Source organism: Balearica regulorum, chromosome 1 (genome assembly GCF_011004875.1).
Source record: "Balearica regulorum gibbericeps isolate bBalReg1 chromosome 1, bBalReg1.pri, whole genome shotgun sequence".
Classification (NCBI taxonomy): Eukaryota; Metazoa; Chordata; class Aves; order Gruiformes; family Gruidae; genus Balearica; species Balearica regulorum.
In genome coordinates, this window is record NC_046184.1 from 120,911,308 (window position 1) to 120,932,525 (window position 21,218).

The 21,218-nt window shown below is 46.7% G+C and overlaps 1 protein-coding gene across 4 annotated transcripts in view; it reads left to right on the forward strand.

Annotated features, from left to right (window-relative positions):
• Window positions 1-21,218, forward strand: part of PDE9A (phosphodiesterase 9A) — a 50,540-nt gene that overhangs the window by 10,420 nt on the left and 18,902 nt on the right. For 2 of the 4 annotated variants that reach the window (XM_075742927.1, XM_075742928.1), the window contains exons 2-7: window positions 3,303-3,373; window positions 5,131-5,208; window positions 5,550-5,593; window positions 12,572-12,626; window positions 13,452-13,522; window positions 18,074-18,158. In XM_075742927.1, the coding sequence (XP_075599042.1) occupies window positions 3,303-3,373; window positions 5,131-5,208; window positions 5,550-5,593; window positions 12,572-12,626; window positions 13,452-13,522; window positions 18,074-18,158 (404 nt within the window). Of the gene's footprint in view, window positions 1-3,302; window positions 3,374-5,130; window positions 5,209-5,549; window positions 5,594-10,822; window positions 10,899-12,571; window positions 12,627-13,451; window positions 13,523-18,073; window positions 18,159-21,218 lie in introns of those variants that run through there. The other 2 variants (XM_075742929.1, XM_075742931.1) reach the window with 2 other exon arrangements.

Genomic DNA, 21,218 nt, shown 5'->3' on the forward strand with positions numbered 1-21,218 from the left:
CTAGAAAATAGTATCTACAGTCTTTGTTTTGCTTCCCACTCTTTCACTATTACATGGAGTAAAGGAAGCATTAAAATTCATCCTCAATGCATTGAAAGCTCCTGCTGCTTTCTATGAGTCAGGCTGGCTTTCTTACCTTTAATGGGTTTTAATTTTTTTTTTTATCTTTTCTTCTCTTATCTGTCTCGGTCAATAATAATTGATTTACAGAATAAGAAACCTCAATACCTGAAATAGCACTCCCGGCACATCACAAGCCTTTACCCTTTGTTCAGCTGCAATTAACATCATCTCCTCAGTTGCTGCGTGTACCAGTTGTACCCTCCAATACTCTTGTCAGCCAATTTTAGCAGCTGTCACTGCAGTAGGATGCTGTGTTCTAGGAGCGGGGTTTCAGCCCTACCTAAACTCGATTGGCTATGCTTTATTGCTTTGATTGCTGCTGTATTTTAATAACCAAGGGTCAATCACTGGGTGAAGCAGGCTTTTAAAACACACCCGGGCATTAATGCCACCCATTTCCCTGGTAGCAGTTACTAACTATACCTCAGCAATCAAGCGCCTTGATGTTTTATAAAGTAAAGATATTGCCTGGTGTAATCTCATCTGGTTTGGAAAACGAGGAAGGTGGGTTTGCACGCACATATCGGTCACAGCCGCCTAATGAGGTGACCAATATTGTTCTCTACCACAAAACCCCTGACGCTTCCCTCAAGAGCAAGAGGGCTCCTCACAACCAGTGAAAACTGAGCTCTGAAGCCTTGCTTCAGCATCAGCTTGAGAATTGGTGCATCACACAACAGAACTCATCCAGGCTGGCCAGATCTTGCAATGTTGTCCCGACTCTCCTGATACTTCAGGCTCGCAATGTCCCAAGCTGTGAGCAGGCATTAGCAGCTCCTCGCTGGCAGAACATCCCATGGGCTCTCCCATGGCTTCACCATTGCCAGTGGCAGAGATCCGGGTCAGCGCTACAGGACACCTCTGGGTGAGAGATTTCTGCTAGTGTCTGAAAGCTGTCTTAGAAAAGGCAAATAGGACCCATGTTACTGCAACGCTGTTACAATTTAGGAATTGAAGCACTCAAAGGCCAAGAGTGCTGGAGTGAGGCTGCAGGATTAATTAACTGCTGGCACCTACACCTTTTGGAAGAGTCTTTAATTAGATGATGACATGCTATTTTTCCAGCATGGTCCACACCTTGCAGAACACACAGGGCCCGTTAGACCAACCAGATCTGGGTAGGGTGGCTGCAACCCCCACTGCCCGCAGCCCCCGCTGCCTGCAGCCTTTGCCTCCTCCTGGCAGCACGAGGCAAGGCAGTGAAAACACACCCTTGGAAGACCATCCCGTGTGATGTGTTCCTCATTTTCTGGGTCGTCAGCTGATCTGTGGGCGTGCATACCCCCTGTGCCCACGATGGATGGCAATGGAAACTGTGCCTGAGAATATGGGATGCTAAGGGTGGTCATGAGGGGTGGAAAACTATTTCTAGCAAGGCACCTGCAAGGAGACTTTTGACCTTGATCTCCCTGTGCCTCAGACCTCATCTGCGAAATATCAGTTTCTTGCTCCTCCTGAGTTTTGCCATTAGGTCGCCACAAGTCCCTTTGAGCTGCCGCATCCTGAACCCAGAGGCTCTGTGGCTATTTCTTCTTCTCCACACCACTGTCTCCCCCTGCCTGCCCACAGCAAGCTGCCGCCACAGCCTGCGGCCACCCCATCAGTGCCAGCAGCCCTGAGACAAATCAGCCCCACTGCTCACTGTTGTTCCTGGCTTTGAGAAGATGAGCCAGGACCGACTGCAATGAGGCATTTTATTTCCATGGTGGTTTCAAAGCCTCTGCCATATCAAAAGCGCATAGAGAGACTTTCTGCCCATCACCCCAGCTGCAGAAATGCTTCTCAACCAGAGATCACCATCACCCACGCGCCCTGATTTTGGGGGAAAATCATGACATGGGATCACATCATTGAAGGCCCCATCACAACAGGGTCAAAGGGGATTTTGCACTCCCAGACACTCTGCTCGCACAGTCTTCTCCACTTAGGGGGTGCTTGGTGTGCATGTGTCCTGGTTTAACCCCAGCCGGCAGCTGAGCCCCATGCAGCCATTTGCTCACTCCCCCACCAGCGGGATGGGGAGAGAATTGGAAGAGTGAAAGTGAGAAAACTCCTGGGTTGAGACAAAGACAGTTTAATAGGTAAAGCAAAAGTTGTGCATCAAGCAAAAAACCCAAGGAATTCATTCACTACTTCCCATGGGCAGGCAGGTGTTCAGCCATCCCCAGGAAAGCAGGGCTCCATCGTGCATAACGGTGACTTGGGAAGACAAACACCATCACTCCAAATGTATGAGTACCCTCGTGTCTGTGTCTCACCCCTCCCTTCCTTCTTCTCTCCCCCCCAGTTTTATATTGCTGAACATGATGTCATATGGTATGGAATATCCCTTTGGTCAGCTGGGGTCAGTTGTCCCAGCTGTGTCCCCTCCCAACTCCTTGTGCACCCCCAGCCTACTCGCTGGTGGGGTGGGTGAGAGCAGCACAGCAAAGGCCTTGGCTCTGTGTAAGCACTGCTCAGCAGTAACAAAAACATCCCTGTGTTAGCAACACTGTTTTCAGCACAAATCCAAACCACAGACCCATACCAGCTACTATGAAGAACATTAACTCTATCCCTGCCAAAACCAGCACAGCATGGAAGGGCAGTGGGATGAAGAGGTGTTTAGGGGTGTGGGAAGGCAACAGTGGCAAATTTTGTAGTTCAAAGTCCGAGCTCTGACCTAACAGCAGGAATGATACAACCTGGTAGACTATAGGAAGTTTGGCACAACTGGTGGGTGAAAAATCCTCTGTTCTGTTTAAAGCTAGTTTAAGCTGGTATAGTCCAAAAAGCAGCACCCTTTTATAACATCCAAGGACCTCCCCAAGTCTGGGCTGTTTTCTTCTTATATCTGGGCTCTTACGTCCTTAAATTTGCAGTTGTTATCATCCTGCAGCAATACTTCATTATGAGATACCTTTTGCTCTCAGTTCACATACATTATTGCTCTACTTCTGAACAGCGCAATTAGGTCTCCAGAGCTTGCTTGCTTTATCAAAAAAAAAAGCACAGGTATTAAACAGGAGTGGAGAAATATTCCAGCTTACAAGTCAAATCAGATAATTGAAGTGGTAGGATGAGCCTTAAAATTAGCCCAGTTCATACCTGAATAGAGTTCATATCTCACTGGGAACTAACTGTCCTTTCTCTTCTTTGTCTTCATGGTTTTTTTCCCCTGCTGCTGTTCGGTTTGGAAGGTAATCTTTAGTAAATATTGCAACTCCAAAGATATCATGGACCTCTTCTGCATTGCAACAGGGTTACCAAGGTAGGTCTCTCTTTTCATTTGTGACATTCATTTTGCTTTTGTTGCTTTACTTCTGGGAACAATTTAAAGACAGGCCCCAAATGGTGCATTTACCTCCTTATTCAGGCTTCTCTCTCATTCCAGTTCTACTGGAAGAAGAAATTGGGGTAACCCAGAGAGGAGTGGAATAGAGTAGAAGAGAAGAGATATAGTCTAAAAAAAAGGCAAAAAAGCAAGTGCAGAAGCCCAGCCCTGAGTGCACATGGGCTGTGTGCGCCTACCCGTTATCCCTCAGCACTACATTTTTGCCCATATCATGTGAAATGCAACCATATGTTTAGAACCTGGTTTTTTAGGGAAAAAGTTGGGGCCAATGAGAAGCATTGCCACTAAGTGATAAGCTTTATATTTAGACACAGTACAATCTAATCCCAGGTATGGAATATTCAAACACAAAGTATCCCAGCAGAACCATTTTATAGAACATAAATATCCCCAAATTCATTGCCCAGGTCAAGTATTTCCTAATTTATGTTGTCCTGCAAAGTCCATGCGTCTCTCCTGCTGTAATTTCCTATAGGGTTTGTTTCTCTTACCCTCAACCTAGAGAACATCATCCAACTTAAATCTCTGTGTCGTGAGGGATCCAGGGTTGGGTGTCAGCGTGTGTCAAGGTGGGAGAGGCCGGTGCGTGGTGGAGGGTGGCATGGTGTAGCACCCAGCTGCTTCTGCACCATCTGTCCAGGGCAGCGGTGCATGGGTAGGGAAGCCCCTGAGTCACATCTAGAAAGGGGCTTCTGCTGCCTGCTTACGGACCTTGAGCAGCGCAGGCCAGATGCACAGCAGCATGCAGTAAGCCGTAGTCTTTACCTTTGTACATACAGGTTTACAATACAGAAAAAGCACAGAAAAAAAAAAAATAAGCCAATCCTTTAATCATGGGTTTATTGCATGACTCCAGCTCTAGGGATTGAAATATAAAATTGTCTATATTGACTCAGAATTTGCATAAACTGCTGGACAGAATTAATGCCCTTTGCTGTTTATCCTGGCTATTTCCTCCCATTTGACATTAGAGAGTTTTATAACTCTCATTTGCCTATGATGTCAAATACTTCCACTCTATCACCCAGGAAACTTTGTTTAGCCGTTTTAGTCATTCATGAACAGGGTGTTCACTGAATATTTGTCATTTTATTTTCATCAGAAGACTTCCAAAGAACTGTTCAACTAGGTTCCTGGAGCCAGAGTAAACCTCAAAGGTTTACATCTGAACCTATGAGATCACACCTAGCACAGTACACACACACACACAAAAAGCCCCATATTCAGCAAGACATTTGTTTAGTTTGTTTTGTTGAAGGAGTAACTAGACGATTTCAAGACATTCACAGCACCAGTAGTCATTTGTACAGTGTGAGTCAATACATAGCTGCTGAGTCAATGTATCACAAAACATAGCTTTTTAATAGAAATTATTAGTAGATGAGTCAACAGAATACATGAGCTAGCAGGGAGCAAAGTCTACGCTGAGATCAAAGACGATCACACTTAACATTTTGCCAGAAACATCTCTGGTAATCAAAATGGGTGAAGCATCAAGCCTACCCTGCCCTGTGCTGTGACCCTTTCTGCACCAAGGTAAAACGGGTCCAAGACAGTGCCAGGCCAGGCCAGGAGTGCTGCAGGAGAGAAGATGGCTACGCACCATATGCAGCAGCACAGAATTTCAACCAGCATTCTAGGTCAAATAAACCTCTTTGAAACATGCTTTTCAGGAACACAACAATCTCCCTTTTGACGGCAGACAATTGTATGGTATCCATTGATCCGACAATGCCTGCAAACTCTGAGAGGTAAGCCCTGCAGCAACCTGCTCTTCAAAAATGGGGTCAAGCCCAAGAGAAGGGGTGGTGGTTGCCTGCAGATGCCTCTTGTGTGCAGTGGGAGGTGAGCAACTCCCTGAAGGGAGGGAGATGACAGCAAGAATTATATGCTGGCTTATAACACTAATGCCTGCTGGTTTTGAAGATTTTTGCTTGTTATTAAAGTAGGAGTAATTGTTTGAGGAAAAAAATACCACTTTTAAGTGTTTAACATAGAACATCTGTTCCCATCCCACCCTGTTTGTTGTCAAATGTGAAATACAAACTGTTTTCTGAGTGTTGCTAACATCAACCCTCTCTGACTCTTCCAGGTCTCCATACAAAGTTATACCTGTTGCCACTGGGCAGCTCTCAGGTAAAAAGACCCTTTTGAACAGAATTTACTAAACCTGAATTTGCGAACATTTGCACATGGAAATTACGTGGCTATGATGCAAGAAAGAAAGATGATGGTGTCGAGGTTGTATCTATGGCAGAATAAGAAGTGTTTGATCAGAGTGTTCTGGAGGAAAGCTGAAAACAAAGTCCCCAGATTTCAAAATATTTGAAGGTGAGGTGGAATGGCTGGGGTCCATGGCACTTTCACAGTGCTTAGATCTGGTCTGACTCAGCACCACAGATGTCATGGGGAAAGTCCCGCATGGAGCGGTGTTTTTTTTCAGGCAACGCAGATGATGTTTGAAAGCCTATCCTGCAGTGTTTTGTTAAACTTGTTCATCTCTCAGCAAAGCTCTGCTGGAAAGCTGAGCACCACATTTGAATGCCATGTTATTTCCAAATGGCTGAGGAGAGAGCATAATTTCTGTTGTGGGCATGGTAGCTCTAAGTGTAATAAATATTTAAATACACCTGACAAGATTAAAGAAGGGACAAGGGGCAAGAGGTAAAGATAATCTTGGAAATGCTCAGAAAGAACAGGAGGGAGCCAGAAAGTCTGGGGCTGGAAAAAGTAGTTCGCAGGAATGGGCGAGGCTTGGATTAGGGGCAAGGCAGTTTTGCTGGTCCCACCTCGTCTTCTTGTTAATGCTAATTGCAGGTCCCACCTCTTCTTCTTGCTTAGGCTCCTGTGTTACACAAGAAAACATAGCGTCTCACAACACTGCCTTTCTTTAGATGGGGAGGCAGAGGGAACCAAAGCTACTCTCTGAGATACCCGTGTGCGCAGCAGCAGAAAACATCTGTAGGAAAAAGGCTCAGCAAGGCAGGGTAGGAGGATGTGCCGGGGGGGCAGGGACGGAGAGGCAACAGCAGGGAGCTTGTGCATGTAGAGAGCAAAGATGGAGAGCAAAAAGAATGAAGAAGCTAGGAAACGGGGAAGAACTTATCACAGTAAGATTTGTTACAAGCCATAAACAGGTCCCATGTCAGTGATTGCTGCTGTTGCCAGAAGGAGGTAGTCAAAGCCGAGGGATGCACATGACTGAAGCTGCCTCTTGAAAAGAAGCTATCTCCTAATCTATTTCCTTATTATAACAAACTCTGTTGGACCAGCATCACTTTTCTGATCCAGGAGTACACTCTTTGCGTTATCAGATCAGAAAAGGTGGGGTCTTAACTGGAGTGTGTCTCTGTGTATCAGCTGGCATGGGTAACCAACAGCCATTTGTCCCAAGACGGAGAAAGACCAGCAAACCGGGCTGGTGGGGCTCCGCCAGGGAATGCCACTGTGTTACACCAGCTGGGAAACTCATCGAAGGGCTTTCTAGAAAATCTGCTTTTTTTTTTTTTTTTTTCCCTAACATGAGGCTAACCGTATATTTTTATAAGACTATGTATGACTTTTCGCACTCTCCCAGGGCCCTCATTTTTCACCCCAGCTGACAGCACATGGCTCTGCTTTGTGCAGAGCACAGCTCACTGTGTCAGCAAGGTCTCTCTTCCCTCCCTGCATTTTATAAAACAAGGATTTCCAAAGATCTATGCTAAAAAGGGCAAGAAAAATTCTGGTGGTACGTTGCCAAAGCATAAGACAGAGTCTGCTATGGAAAGAGAGGGAAAGTTGAACTGAGTGTGATGGAACTAATGTTCCTTGGTATCTGTTTCTCTTTCACATGAGTTGTCATTAATCTTAAGCATTCCTGACATTTTGCTGAGAGTAGGAAGAATAAACAGAGTGGGAAATTGTTCCTCTTCATTAAAAGAAAAAAACCAGCTCTGTTCTAGTCTTCACTTCTTAAACAACTCTGCCTGCATGATTCTGCTTCCCAGAGCAACTCATCTGAATACATGCCAATAAAGGGGTCACCCCAATTTTCACAGCAGTGGGAGGTGATGCACCTCTTTTCAGCAGTATCCCAGGCAGCTGGAAAAGAGTGATGCATACTTCAGCAGAAGAAAGACTGTAAAAGGTGGGACTGGAAAATACGACCCTTTGGGAGGAAAATATAAGCAGTGGCTTTTATCCAGCAGAGGAGATATCCACCAGAGTCCTGCTAAGAAACTGTTCTTCATTTCCTGGCCATAGTCATGGGAGAGGGTTGGAAATAATAAAAAAACATTATTATTATCCCAGTAAGCGTCTGTTGGATGCGGCGGCTATCGCCATATCACTGCGGGGTCAGCTGTCTGCAAGGCAAAGGCAGGGGCCCAGCTGGCCGGCTCTGAGCCTCTGGGGCTTTTGCATCACGTGCTGTCCCTCCTCCCGCGGCCCCAGACCAGAAGGCGCGCGGCTACCCAAGCAGAGCATCAATCCCCCGATGCCAAACCCTTCCTTGTCTCTGGGGTGTTTAAATTCCCAAACCCATCAAACTGGCATCTTCTCTCTCCCAACACTGGGAAGGCTCTGGTCTGCGCCCTCACAGGGGAACAGGCTCAAAACTCACAAACTGATGGCTGTGTTGTGGCTGTAATTAGTAGGGTTCAGGCACTCTGCAATATTGCTGGAGATGCCAATTAAACGAACAAATTCTACTAGTAGAAAACACTTGAGAAATAAAATTGAAGTCTGTTACGTTTCTGATAGTGCAGTGAAAGGAGCTATTGTGGAACTCAAGTGAGCCTGATCCACCGTGGTCCTAAACGAGGGCCAGGAAACGTGGTCAGGGGCTTTCCTGCTGTTCCAAAGTTAGGGCAGCAAAGCACACAGGCGGCTGAACAAACCCTTAAAGATCTCACCAGGGATGTGACCTGAAAGAGCATGACATGTGCCGAGCTCAGCCCCAGCTCTCTCTGCGCTGCAGTCTCTGGTTTGTTATGGTGGCTCCTTCAACACAAGCATCCCCTCATCCCTGGGGAAATGGGCGAGGAAACCCAAAGCGAGCAGTGCCGGGTCAGGACGGAGGCCAGCACGTGGGGAGAGCTCGCCACCTGCCACTCTTTGCTCAGCAGCCGCTTGGACAGGCTGAGGCTGTAGGCAGTGTCTTCGCCTCCCACTTCACTTGCCGTTCAGTTATTTGCCTTTTTGAACTAACAAGCTATGTAGCACTTGCACAGAGGAAAGCCCACAGTCTCTCCTCAGGGATAGTGGCTTGCAGCGGGAGAGCTAGCTCGGCCAAGACCTGTGTAGCTGCCTGCTAGAAGGCTCACGTCTGAATCGGTGCTAGCCCTCCCTTGCCTGCCACTGAGCCCACCAATGGCGTGTACAGCTGCACCAGAGGTCTCCAGGGACTGTTTTTTTCCCCTGAATGATTAAATACACAAGATATTGTGCAGGTTGCTACTGGTAAAGTGACAGAAGCTTGTCACTGTATCTAAATCTTCTTATTCTGGGATTTCTCTTCTCCTTTTGGAGGCATATTCACACTCACAGCTCAGGCAAGAGGGAAAAGGCAGAGACTGTGAGAGAAAAAACCCCTCCTGCCTGCTGCTCCTTACACACATCCCACGTGGATGCATGCATCGGGATGGGGGCAACTGCTCAACTGCTTCAGGATTACTCACATAAGCAGGGACTTGCATGCGGTAGCCCAAATTAACCCAAGCTGTCAATGAATTTGTCGTTCAATATGACGTGATTCACAGACATAGGCTTGGACTTGAAGCACACCTCTTCCTGATGCTTTTGTCCACCTGACTGTTTGTTTTTTAAATTCCTCTGACTGCCCAGATCTAAACAAATTGCAGAAAGGGAAATACAGACAGGAGCCCGAGCCAGAGGTACAGGCACACGTGAGAAAGAGCCGCGTGGCAGGAATTTGCCAGCCTGACGCTGGCAGGGATGGGCAGACGCCCACATCCTCGCAGCCTTGCTTGGCCACAGCAGAAAGACGGGAAAACCAACCCACCCCCAAACCCCATGCACTTCCCGCTTGCACCTCGTAAAATCTGGCAGGATGGCAAGGGGAGCCGGGGAGGGCAGGACGATGGAAGTGGCTCCCCGACCGTGATCCCAGCACATAAGTCGGGAGAGGAAGTCACTGCCAAGCAGGGCGGTGTGAAGCAGAGGGTGCATGCCAGTGGGTTATAAGCCATCTGTGTCAGTGCACACATAACCTGAGCTGCCCCAGCGTGTACCTAGTCCCCGTCTGGCAGGAAAGGTGTGTGCTGACTGCCAGCCCTCCAATCCGGCCACGGCAGGAGCCGCAGGAAAAAGTGCTGCTGCCATATTCCTCTGCACCTGCTTTCTGCCCAGACCTGCTGGAGACAGGGCTGCCGGAAGGGAGGGAGGGCAAAAATGGCAAAATGGCTCCTTGCTCTGTGATGCCCCAGCCAAGCTCCCTGCTGAGCTCAGCAAGGGCCAGCAGGCGAGGAGCCGAAGTCCTTGTGCCCACAGCGAGTGCAGGAATGAGCCATGGGAAGCCCGGGGAGGCCTGAGCTGGCCTGTCCCCTGCCTGGCATTACACTATTGCAGCATCTACTGGAGGGGGTTTTCCTAATTTTCATTTGTCAGCTCTGAAATGTCCTGTGTATTGTGCAAAAATCTGACTTGCTGAATACCACCTGTATTTGCAAATGTTGCACATTCACAGCGCTAATGGGGGGTGAGCGAAGAAGAGGGTTGCTGTTGGCTTTTGGGTTACTGCAGGCAGGACTGGTGACCCTCGGCAAGGTGCACAGATTGTGTCTGCCCGTGCTACATGCAGTAGGATTTCCTTTTTCCCAGAGGGACTCTCAACCAGACAAATGAAGCAACTGAGGGAAAAGGTAGCTGTGAGCACCTGGGGTATCAGCCCTGCCCAAAGGTACATAAAAAAAGAAGACAGAGGGTAAGGAAGGGAGTAAAAGAACACCTAGCCTTCCTGTTTTACAAAAAAGTGGGCCAATGAGATTAAATGACATTAATGTGATGTCTCATTTTCTTCAGAATCAGGGGTTAGCAGAGGTTTTCTCCTCGGAAAGGAACAGGGCAAAGAAATGGATCTTTGTCTCTTTAAGATGAGATGAACTGCCACTCTTAGTCATATATCTTTACTGCACCCTAGGGTTATAAAAACATACATCTTCGTTTTGAAAGTCTTTTATTACATCCATAAACATCAGATTGCAGCTGACTGTTCCCTGGATGAGAATGTCCTAGTACTCCAAGCGAGTTTTGACAGGGGGAGGGAGTGAAAGTAAGATTGTTTTTTTTTTTTACTGGAACGGTGTTTATAGGGAACTTGTCAGTCTCTGGCATGCTTCAGCCACTGTCAGAGAGCTGAGCGGCACTGAAGTGAGAGGACACCAGTTTCTCTGCTTATTCTCACTGTTGGACTCGGGTATCATCCCAGGTGCTGCATACGGTAAGCTTTCCTCCTGTCTTAAATAGGACACAGCGTTTGCTTTGTTTCAGCGTTAGGGTTTTCAAACGGGTTTTGTGAGAAAACTGAAAAATGGGTCTCTGTGAAAAGAACTAATCTCTTCATTTGCTCTGCTAGCCACTCCACTGGGAGTTGGATCGCAGCAAAGAAAAAAAAAAAAAAAAAGAGGGAATTAGATCTGAGACTTCCATAGCACAGAGTGCTTGCTCCAGTTTAGAGACACAGGGGTAACAGCCAAATTGTTTTGACTGGAAAAGTGAATGCTCTTGACAAGTATTTCTGACATCTCTAATGCCTGAGGAATTGCAAATCCTTTCAACAGGTACAAGAGCTATTATTTAGGAATACGTTGTAAATGCTGGGCTGTATTTCTGTCTGATGTGTTTTGTCTGGGTGATTGCATTCCTGAGGCATCGTGATCCCTCAGGCAAGTGCAAGAAGTAGCTTCAGAAATGCCATCGGGGTATTTCTACATAGGGTATAAACGGGTGTTCTGTAATCTGTAGCATGTATATGAGAGCATGCAATGTTTCTGCTCCTTGAGCATGAGAAACCAAGAGTACATCCACATTGCAGGCATGAGGAGGACTGCAGCACAGTGCAGTTTAAATTAGCTGGTGGGGGAAAGTGGGAGCAATCTCAAAACAGCAGCTCACAGCTCAGCAAAGGTGATTTATGCTTCCCCTGCTTGTGTGAAGACAGCGCGGACAGACTGAAGGATGGTTAAACACTGCTATCATACTTCTTCCCTCCTACTGTCCCTCAAAATCTAGTGTCTTGTTTTAAGGACTCATTTGAATTTCCCTGTGTTAGTGACTGCAATCCTGTGATGGTCTCGGGAAGGGGCTGGGGCTTCACTAGGCTGACCTTCTTGAGCCAGCTGAAGTGTCCGAGCACTGGAGTTGGCAGCGGGAGGCAGGGAGCTACCAGTGCGAGCACTCGCAGCACGGCTGCTGTTGCTCAGGCAGCGATGGGATCCCCACGGGTACTGCCCCACAGCCCGCTCTGTCCAAGTTACTCTCTCAAAGGAAAAGGGGTTGAGAAACTTGTGTCCTGCTGCATCCATACTGTGAACCAGGAAAGGCGGACCTTGTTCTGCAAGGACAGTCACTTCAGCATCTCACATTTACATGAAGTTTATGCATAGCAGTACAATCCTTACGAATTTGCACCAAAAAATGGGTCTCCAGGATAATATCTAAGTGTAAATCTGAAAGGCAAGCTGTGTTCATAAGCTGTTGCGTTGTTCGTGGGCACTCTGGCACAGCATGCTGATGGTGTAGAGGCAGTCTCTGTGAGCCAGACCTTTCAAAAGTGGATGGTGATTCTGGGTGTCCCAACAAGAGATGTGAAAGGGGTCTCCTTTCCAGAGAATGCTGCCTTAAAACAAGCCACCTCTCAGAGACCCAGCACCTCCCCCCCCCCAAAAAAAAATTAATTCTGAGAAACCTGAACTGTAATCTGCAGGCAGAGGAAGGCAGGTGAGACGAGGAGTCATTCCTAAATGCTGTCACTGTTCAAAGGACCAGAAGGACTTTTTGGCTTAATGCCTCATCATCAGAGCTGGAAGTCTGGGGATGCTCCTTTGCAGGGAGGTTGAGGGTGTCTTCTTTCCTCTGTTGTTTTCTGTTATATCTCCCTCCTATTTTTTTCAGAGAAAGAAGAATTGTTCCAGAATTTATTGGGACAGATTGCTGAGCAGTTCTCCAGGTAAGAAGCTGAGCATCATTATTAATTTAAAATGCTATTTCTTTTATCAGCCTGAAGTGTAATTTTCACAAGAGGCAGAGGGGCATTTAAGATCTCTTTCAAATCCCACTCTTCCTGCCAAATTTAGGCCTGGTACGCATGTTATTTCTTGCTGACAGCAATACGATATCTTAAACAAAAAGCAATTTTTATTATTTTTGATCTAAAAAGGAGATCAAGTATTATATACAAATGTTCTTATTGTGCTTTTAAGAAGCAAAAGAAATGCTTCTTTGCTGAACAGTGAAATCATCTGATTTGTCTCATTTTTCCCTTTATCACCCAAACATGTCTCTCCTCTGAGAGGGTTTCTGAACATCTGTATAGCTGTTTAATTTATTCCAGCTGTTTTCAATAAGACAGATCAATCCCACCACCACTCAGCAAATCACCAGCATAACTCAAAGGGAGGAGGGCTTCCGAGTGTGCAAACACCAAGATGCTGCCATTAGCCAAAGCATTATCAATTTAACTTTGCTTCCCTAGGGGGTACAATAACAAGTCACTGCGGAGAGAGGGGGTGATGAAGTGTTGCAGAGCCACAGTACATTCCCAGGGCCATAAACAAAAATTATTTGTTGTTAATTTTTTCCTGAAAATTGAACTCGGGTGTTGAACTGCCCAAATTTTAGCATTTCCATGGAAAATTTTCTTTTCCTCATGGCAACTGCCATCGGACTGATCGGTCCTCTGAAAAATGTAGACATTTCTAGCAAAAGTCCTTTGCACCTAGGCTAGGTACAGCACTAACTGTATAACATTAATACATGAGGGTTTTCTTTTCAGGGTTTTTAAAATCAATGAACTGAAAACGGAAGTAGCTAATCACTTGGCAATGCTGGAGAAAAAGGTTGAATGTGAGTGTCCCTTTATTCGTATCCCAGTGGGAACCGGTGCCTCAGAAACCCCCCCGCCTTGCTGCCCTTGTTGTACCCCCGCTCCGTCCTGCTCCTCACAGCCCCTCCGCTTTCTCCAGTCACTCATAATTTGGCCAGCCTTCAGCCTGAGAGGCCGCCAGCCAGCCCGGGGTGAGGCACGGGGAAGGTGGGAGCTCATGAAGGCACCAACTGGCGGGGCGAGGCCAGGGAGGGATGCCTGGCTTCACGGGCATCCAGGCTCCCCTTTGAGGGCCCATCGAGCCCCCCCGCCAAACTTAGGGACTGGGGCCATGTTCTCCTGCTACCACGTCCCCGTGGTAGAGGGTGTCCACCGCCCAGCTCCCCATCCCGCACCTCCAAGCCCCCCAGCCTGCCCTCCCATGCCCCCTCATGCCCCAGCCCCGACCCTCCCTCCCACCCCCACCCCATCAGGAGGGTACCACAGCTGCTTAAGTCGGATGTTTGCACAGGACAAACACGTTGTCCTGTGGAGAGACTTTCTCCTTTCAGAAATGCATTAACTTCATCTTAAGCGGCGTCGGGTCGGTCCCCGCTGCTGACCGAGGCCCAGCGCCAGCGCTGAGACCTGACTGTATTTCTGCTAAGTAAGTGCCATGTCGCGCACCTTCCTCTGCCGGGAAGGGGCCTTTACCCGCGGCACGCGTCCGTGCTACATGGGCAGCTCAAAGATGGCGTGAACACCAAAGCACCTGTAACCAGGTGGCGTAGCATGTGCTGAAATACAGCTGGAGGGTACATCTCGTTACCTCATGAGGCAGTGACTTCTGGGCTACAAACACGAGGGTTCACCCCTCGCTGGCCCTATTGCCTGGCAGATAACTAGGCAGCATCAATTTCCTTGCTTGTTCAGTGTGTTAACAGTAACACAGCCGTATTCAGTTACTATGCAACAACCAAGTTAGGTTCATTTGGTCAAAAATCTCCTTTTCTGTTTTTTGGGTTTGTTTTTTTTTTCCTCCCGAGCAGCATCTGACTTGTTGTTTTTCAATATACTATGTGCAGAACACAGACCCCAGAAAGGCAGGGAAGGGGTATGAATAAGGCAGTGTCACACAGCACTGTTTTGACACCAAAGGCCACATCCTTGCTGATAAGCAGCATTTCAGTCAGGAGCGGGCAGAGTCTTCCCTGGCGTGATAGCTGCAGCAAGCACTTTCTCACTAGAGCTGGCTGGGGAAAAAAAAAAAAAAAAATTTCTGCTTCATGGAAGAAGTTGTTTGCTTGAAATTTCCCCCGACCAGAAGATACCTTGACCCTGCAGCTGTCCAGTGAGACTGATGCCTTTGTCAGCAGGGAGAGGAAAAAATGTCCTTATTCAAAGAGCATCTGCAGGGGAACCTCTCCCAGAGGCCACCCCAGCCGCAGGCTCCCAGTGTGGTGGGAACCCTCTGGTGCCGTCCATGGTGGAGGCACCCTGCGGCGTGCCTACCCCCAGCGCAGACCTCTGCAAGGAGCCTGGGTAGCAATCCCTCCCAATCTGCTTGGCTGCAGTTTACCCGAGGCTCCATTGATTATTCTTTTGTCCAAAGGGAAAAAAAGGTGGAGGGAGGGAACGACCAAGAAAAATTAGCTCAGTCATTCTGCTTTTTATGTGAAACTTCTGACCAATTCCAGTTCTTAGGGCTAAGTGCCATGGACTAGAGTAAATGAGACCAGTGTTCCTGTGGGTCTTCCTATCCCCTTGGCAGCCAGCTAGGGGCTGCTTTTGGCCACTGGCTCTCCCGATGACCCCCCTGGGACCCCGGCTGCACCCTGCACACACGCCTGCCTTTCAGCACTGGCAGTTCGTGGTAGTGGAGGGAGATGACAAAGATTTGCATGCTGCTGCCGCCGGCGGGGAAGAGTTGTGCATTTGCACTCTCCGGCACTTTCTCACTGGTTTAGGGAAGGCAGCATACCCAGAGCTGCCGTGCCGTGCAAGTGAACTGAATTCACTGGTCCCCAGATGAGGTTTCTTTCTGTAAGTGGGTCTTGCCGCTGATGGAAATAGCAGGAGATGTAGCAATCTGCTGCCATTCTGCCTGAGCGCTCGCGTTCTAATCTCCAGCAGCCTCAGCCTGTGGGAAGGAGCTCCCTGGGTTGCCTGTCTACAGTGCACCATCTGCTCGAATTTGGACTTCCAGAATTTGCAACAGAGCCAAATCCACGTAATTTTGAAATAATCCCAGGCTTTCACGTTTAAAAAGCAAAACTGCGAGAGGAAGGGAGTGTCCAACCTCCCTACTCGAGCCAGGCTCCCAGAGGTTGCTTTCAGAGCCGTGTTTCAGTGCTGGATTCAGCCCAAGGATTTCTTTAGACAGCACAGGGTCTTTTCAGAAGGTATTTCTTGCTGCAGAATAATATAATGGGCCCTTAATCCAGTGCACATGACAAAGCATTTATCATTTGTGAGCCAAATGTGAAAAGAATTGTGCTTTTGTTTTGCCTTTTCTCCTACCTCCTTCGGAGATCCCTTTTCCACCATTTCCACATCTGATCTCCAGGATTTCTTCCCCAGAGGGGATGTGTGTGTGGGGATAAGTGCTCATGACAGTGCTACATCTGCACCTCACATAAAATGTTCTCAGCTTCCTTCCTGTTACTGTCTAGAGACCACATCACAGAGAAGTGTTTTCAAGGAGCCAAATCTTTAAACTGATTTTTAAATCCCATCTAAAGCTTGTGACTTCCCCTTGGAAAATGCATCCATGCAGGGCAAGCACTGGGAATGCTTTGTCCTGGGGCTTGACTTACTCTGCTCCAGTGTTTGCACAGCAGCCCACACATGAATAAGGAAGCTGGCAAAATCCCTTTACAATTTGTAAGCATCTCACATCTAGCTTAAGAAAATAATTATGTAAATTCTCCACTCCCCTGGAGAGGTTTTGGAAGAAAACTAAAGAGACGCAATACAAAAAAATGCTCAGGGCTGCCATTTTGCACCACAACTCCTCTTCTCTCTGCAGCTGCCTGCCCCACTACCCTGTCGCCCTGATAACTCTGCTTTGCTCCTACTGCTTGGTGGCACTGGCCACCATCTAGACAGCTTGGCAAATGAGCTACCCATGAACTTCTCCAGGATGAATGCACCAAGCTTGGTACAGAAGCAGCTCAGGGCCTGCAGGTCAGCTGCAGGTGATCATCGGGTACCCAAAAAAGTGCAAGCCAGGTTATCCAGGAGGTGAAGATATTGAATAAGCAGGATAGCATCTTGCCTGTATCATCACATTGTGATGTCCCAAAAAGTTGCTTGTAACAATGTAGACAAAAAAAAACCCCTACGTTAATCTGGAACTGGGATTTTAAATGGAGGGCATCCCTGTAATCAAGCATAAATCAAAGCCCTTTCCCTTTCCTCTCCTAGTATGTGGCATTTTGGACTTGGTTCATATACCTCTCTGTTTTCCCGCTTTCCCAGTTCCAGCAGCAATCTTTGTTGTTACTAGCATAAAGAAAACAAAACTGAGGTCTCTGCTTATCTACAGAGTTGTGCCCTTCCAAGGCAGTTTTTTATCACTTACATGCTACCCTCCAGATAAGTGTGATTTTGACTATTATTTTCTAAGTGACTGAATACTGATTGTATGATTGCACGTTCCCTAGAGTTCCCTGAACCACAGCTTGTCCGTGCAAACAATGTGTTCCATAAACAAATGAGCTGTGAAATGATTGCATATGAATGACATGCACTTAATAAATGGTGCTGTATTATGTCCTTGAGCACACTGATAGTTCAACAAGAGGGAAAGAAAAGGGAGAATATTCTCATACTTGTGCTGCATTAGGTTCTCACGGCTACATGGAACAAAGTGCATTGCTGCATAAACAGGCAATCAAACTTTCTGCCTTGTGGGTCCCATAATTACATACAGAAGGGGAATATAGGATTTTTTGTACTGCATGCAGAAATAACCTTTGATTACAAAATAGATTGGCAAAAAGAAGTGACAGATCTTCAATACCTACAAAAAATTAAATCAATCGTTAGAGTAAAACTTTTCAACATTTCTCTCTCTCTCTCTTGCATTCTCACTTTGGCTTCTCTGTATCTAGCAATGCCTCTCAGAGCTCCTTAATGCTCTGCGTGAACTTTCAAATTAAAACCTTTTATCTTAATGGGAATTCTAATCCTACTGGGACATGTTTGCCTAGCTGCGCTTATCATCCCATCACGAGAAGGTTTTTTTTGCTCAGGATTTCCTTTGATTCGTGTTCTACAGCAGAGAAGTGAAGGCACCAGAACAGCTGACTGCTGCTAACAATCGTGGAAAAGCTGAGACATTATAGCCGTTCTGTGAATTAAAATACTGTAGCTATTATCTAAAATTGGCGGCAGAGAATTCCTATGGGTTTTCAAGATATATCGCTTTGGCAGCACCTGCGTATGTGAGAACCAGGGCAGACTGTAAGAGCTTGCTGGCTCACTGGATAACCCCACTGTTAAAGCCCTTTGAAATTTTGCACAATTGTGAAACGAGATCCTTCAACTTTCTCCATGGTAACACCCCTGTTGTTTTCCTTTGTTGACAGTGGAAGGCCTGAAAGTAGTGGAGATTGAGAAATGCAAGAGTGACATTAAAAAGATGAGGGAGGAAATGGCAGCAAGAAACAGCAGGTAAGTTCTGCTTTGGACCTAACCAAAGAAATAAGCATCTGCTTTCAAAGCCTAATGCAACGCTTCCGCAGAGTTGAGTTACCTTCTGGGCTTAGAAGTAAAGGAAACCAATAACCATTACGGGCAGTAGCTTTAATTTAACATTTGAAGATCTATAGCCATTCATCTGTTAAAATAGGTCGGGCCGCGGGAATAGAGAAAAAGGTGTTGTAACAGAGAGTTATTTTTCACTATATGGAATAGGAATTCTTCATCCAGATTTACTAGGAGAGAGGGAAAGGGAAAAGAACTTCTGCAAAGTATGGTGTTTTGTTGGGAACCAGCTAATACTCGAATCAGCTCCAATATATTCTGGGAAAATATCAAATAAATATGTAGCAGCTCTTCTAATTATGATCTCATGCTATTATAAAACATCCATTTCAAATTCAATAGGAAATTGGGAATTTATTTTCTAATTCAAGGGCTCGCTGTGATTGTGAAGCTCAGTTTTGCTGTAATTAAAACAGCAGCAGAAAAAATTACATTTTGTGTGGTATGTACTCTTGGCTGGAAAGTCTGCCCCTGTGTCACTGAAGTACCCCATTAGGACAAACAAATCATCAGTGTGAGATTATGAATACTTCTGCGAAGGTCGCTGAAGAGGGATATACTGCGTTGCTCAAAGTGTGGGTGAAGGGGATTTTTCTCATCAAATGTAACTATGCTATCTTGACAGCCTCTCTTTTTTGCTTCATTTGGGGTCAAATTCTCTGACCTTTAATCAAAGCTATTTCCTATTGAGGGCAGTGGGAGATTTGCTAAAAGAATTAGGCTTTATAATCACTTGCTTTTATAAATTTTGCTATCCAGATATGTCAGGAGGCACGGTGTTAATACATTCCTATTCAGTTCAAGGCCACAGTCGGCTGTCATACTAGCATAAATGCAGAGTAACATTATTAACCTCAGATCTGCCCCAGATTTATACCAGTAGGATGGATTGCAGTTTGCCCTGTGACTTGCATAGTTTCTTGTTCATGTGTGTGAGGAAATGTCATCAGAAAAATCAAAGCTCAGATTGGCAGCAAATGCAAAAGCATGTATGCTGATTTGCGCTGGGTGTGATGTGAATAACGCGTGTGCACGTCTTTACTTTTCCTCAATTGTTGTAGGGAGCTGGGAGAGCTGCATTTTTGAGTATTGTGATGTCCAGGCAGATAGGGAATTAAAATGAAAAAAAGAAGTTATGGCAACTTCACGTTCGCCCAGTTGCCACCACACACATCAGGAAGTACGAGATTCCCAGCAGCAGCCATGACTCATTCCTGTCCCAGACCTTGTCACCTTACAATCTCTATTTTGTAATATAAACAGCAATCTGTTAACAAGAAAAACAGGAATGGGGAGTGCTACATCTACCCAGTGCTGCTGGCTCCAGCTGAGGTGTAGTCTTCACTGAGGGCTTGTAGTGAGATACAACAGCTGCCAAAAGCCAGAGACCAGCACGGAGCGTGATGCTGGAAAGCTGTGGTAAAAACCGGTGCAGTGCTCAGCAGCAGGTAGTGCTGGGCACAGATGCCCAAGCTAGCTTGCTCTGAGCTCACACTGCGTAGCTGCTTTCACTGGAGCAGGAGCCTAATTTGCTCTGCTCAGCATCGCTTTGTGCCGTATCGATGTGGCAGCAACCCGTCACAGCTCTTCTTGGCTGCCTTGAGCTGGGTCTTCTTGCTCCTGGCTGCACAAAAGCTCCTCCTCGCACAAAATTCTGCCCATGACTATCTGTACCCTAAGGGTTTGGGTCTGAAAGCAGCAGCTAGATGTGGCTAGGTTCAGTGTATAACCAGGGGTGGCTACGAGTCACCTCTTCTTGTTCTGGGGAGAGGATGCTCCTTGATGGCTGGCCATTAAGAAGGACCCCATTGGGAGCTGCTGAGGAATGAGCTATGGTTTCCTATTCCCGAGCAACCACAGCTCCACAGGAGCCATGCCACTAGCCTGCGGTGACCCCAGCCTAGGGGTGCTTCACCCCAGAGCGGCTGAGCAAGCTCTCTCCCACTGGCGTGAGATACATGCATGCTGCGGGAGGAACAGAGGCCTCTCAGGGCAAGTGGAAATGGTTTTGCTCCTATTTAGACTTGGCATCCTTTGTGCAATGTCATTTGCAAGATAATGTGTTACAGTTGCAATTAGGGATCACATCTAAATTTAATTAATGTACATAAGTATGTGTGAGTGCATATATTCCTTCAATAATATCACAGTGTACACAGCTGTATTCTTGTATGTTTACATGTTCTTACATTTGCTGTTAAATTACCAAACAACAGAGTAAGGATGAACAGCGAGGTTTATAAAAGTCATCATGCACAGTGAATTGTGCGTATCTCCTCTTCAGAAGAGCAAAGCAGCTCCACTTGCATGCCCTCAAATTGCTTTTTTTGCTAGTCTGCTTTTGGCACTCACCACTGGCAGATGCTAATAACATTATAGCATCATTTAAAATCACGATCATTTGCAGATACAGTTTTACATTTGTAAAGGTCTGATGCATCCTGGCTCTGGTGTGTTCCCCAGTGTGGTAGGATGAAGGTTTTGATGTCTTACTACAGCTGGGAATTAAAGATATTTGGCTGACCTCAGGTAACCCTAGCCGCCAGCTCCAATTAGGGCAAGGAGTGCCCCAATCTCACTATTTTTATACTACTAATACCCCTCTGTCCTGGTTGCAGCTGGGATAGAGATAATTTTCTTCCTAACAGCTGGTATAGTGCTATGTTTTGAATTTAGGATGAAAATAATGTTGATAACACACTGATGTTTTAGCTGTTGCTAAGCAATGTTTACAATTAAGTCAAAGATTTCTCAGCTCCCCAGGCCCTGCCAGCGAGGAGGCATGAGCCTTCCGCAGGAGGTGCACAAGAAGCTGGGAGGAGGTGCAGCCAGGACAGCTGACCCAAACTGGCCAAAGGGATATTCCATACCATATGGCGTCAGTATATTAGCTGGGGGGAGCTGGCCATGGAGGGCTGCATTTCAAGAGCTCGCTGGGCATCAGTCAGCGGGTGGTGAGCAATTGTG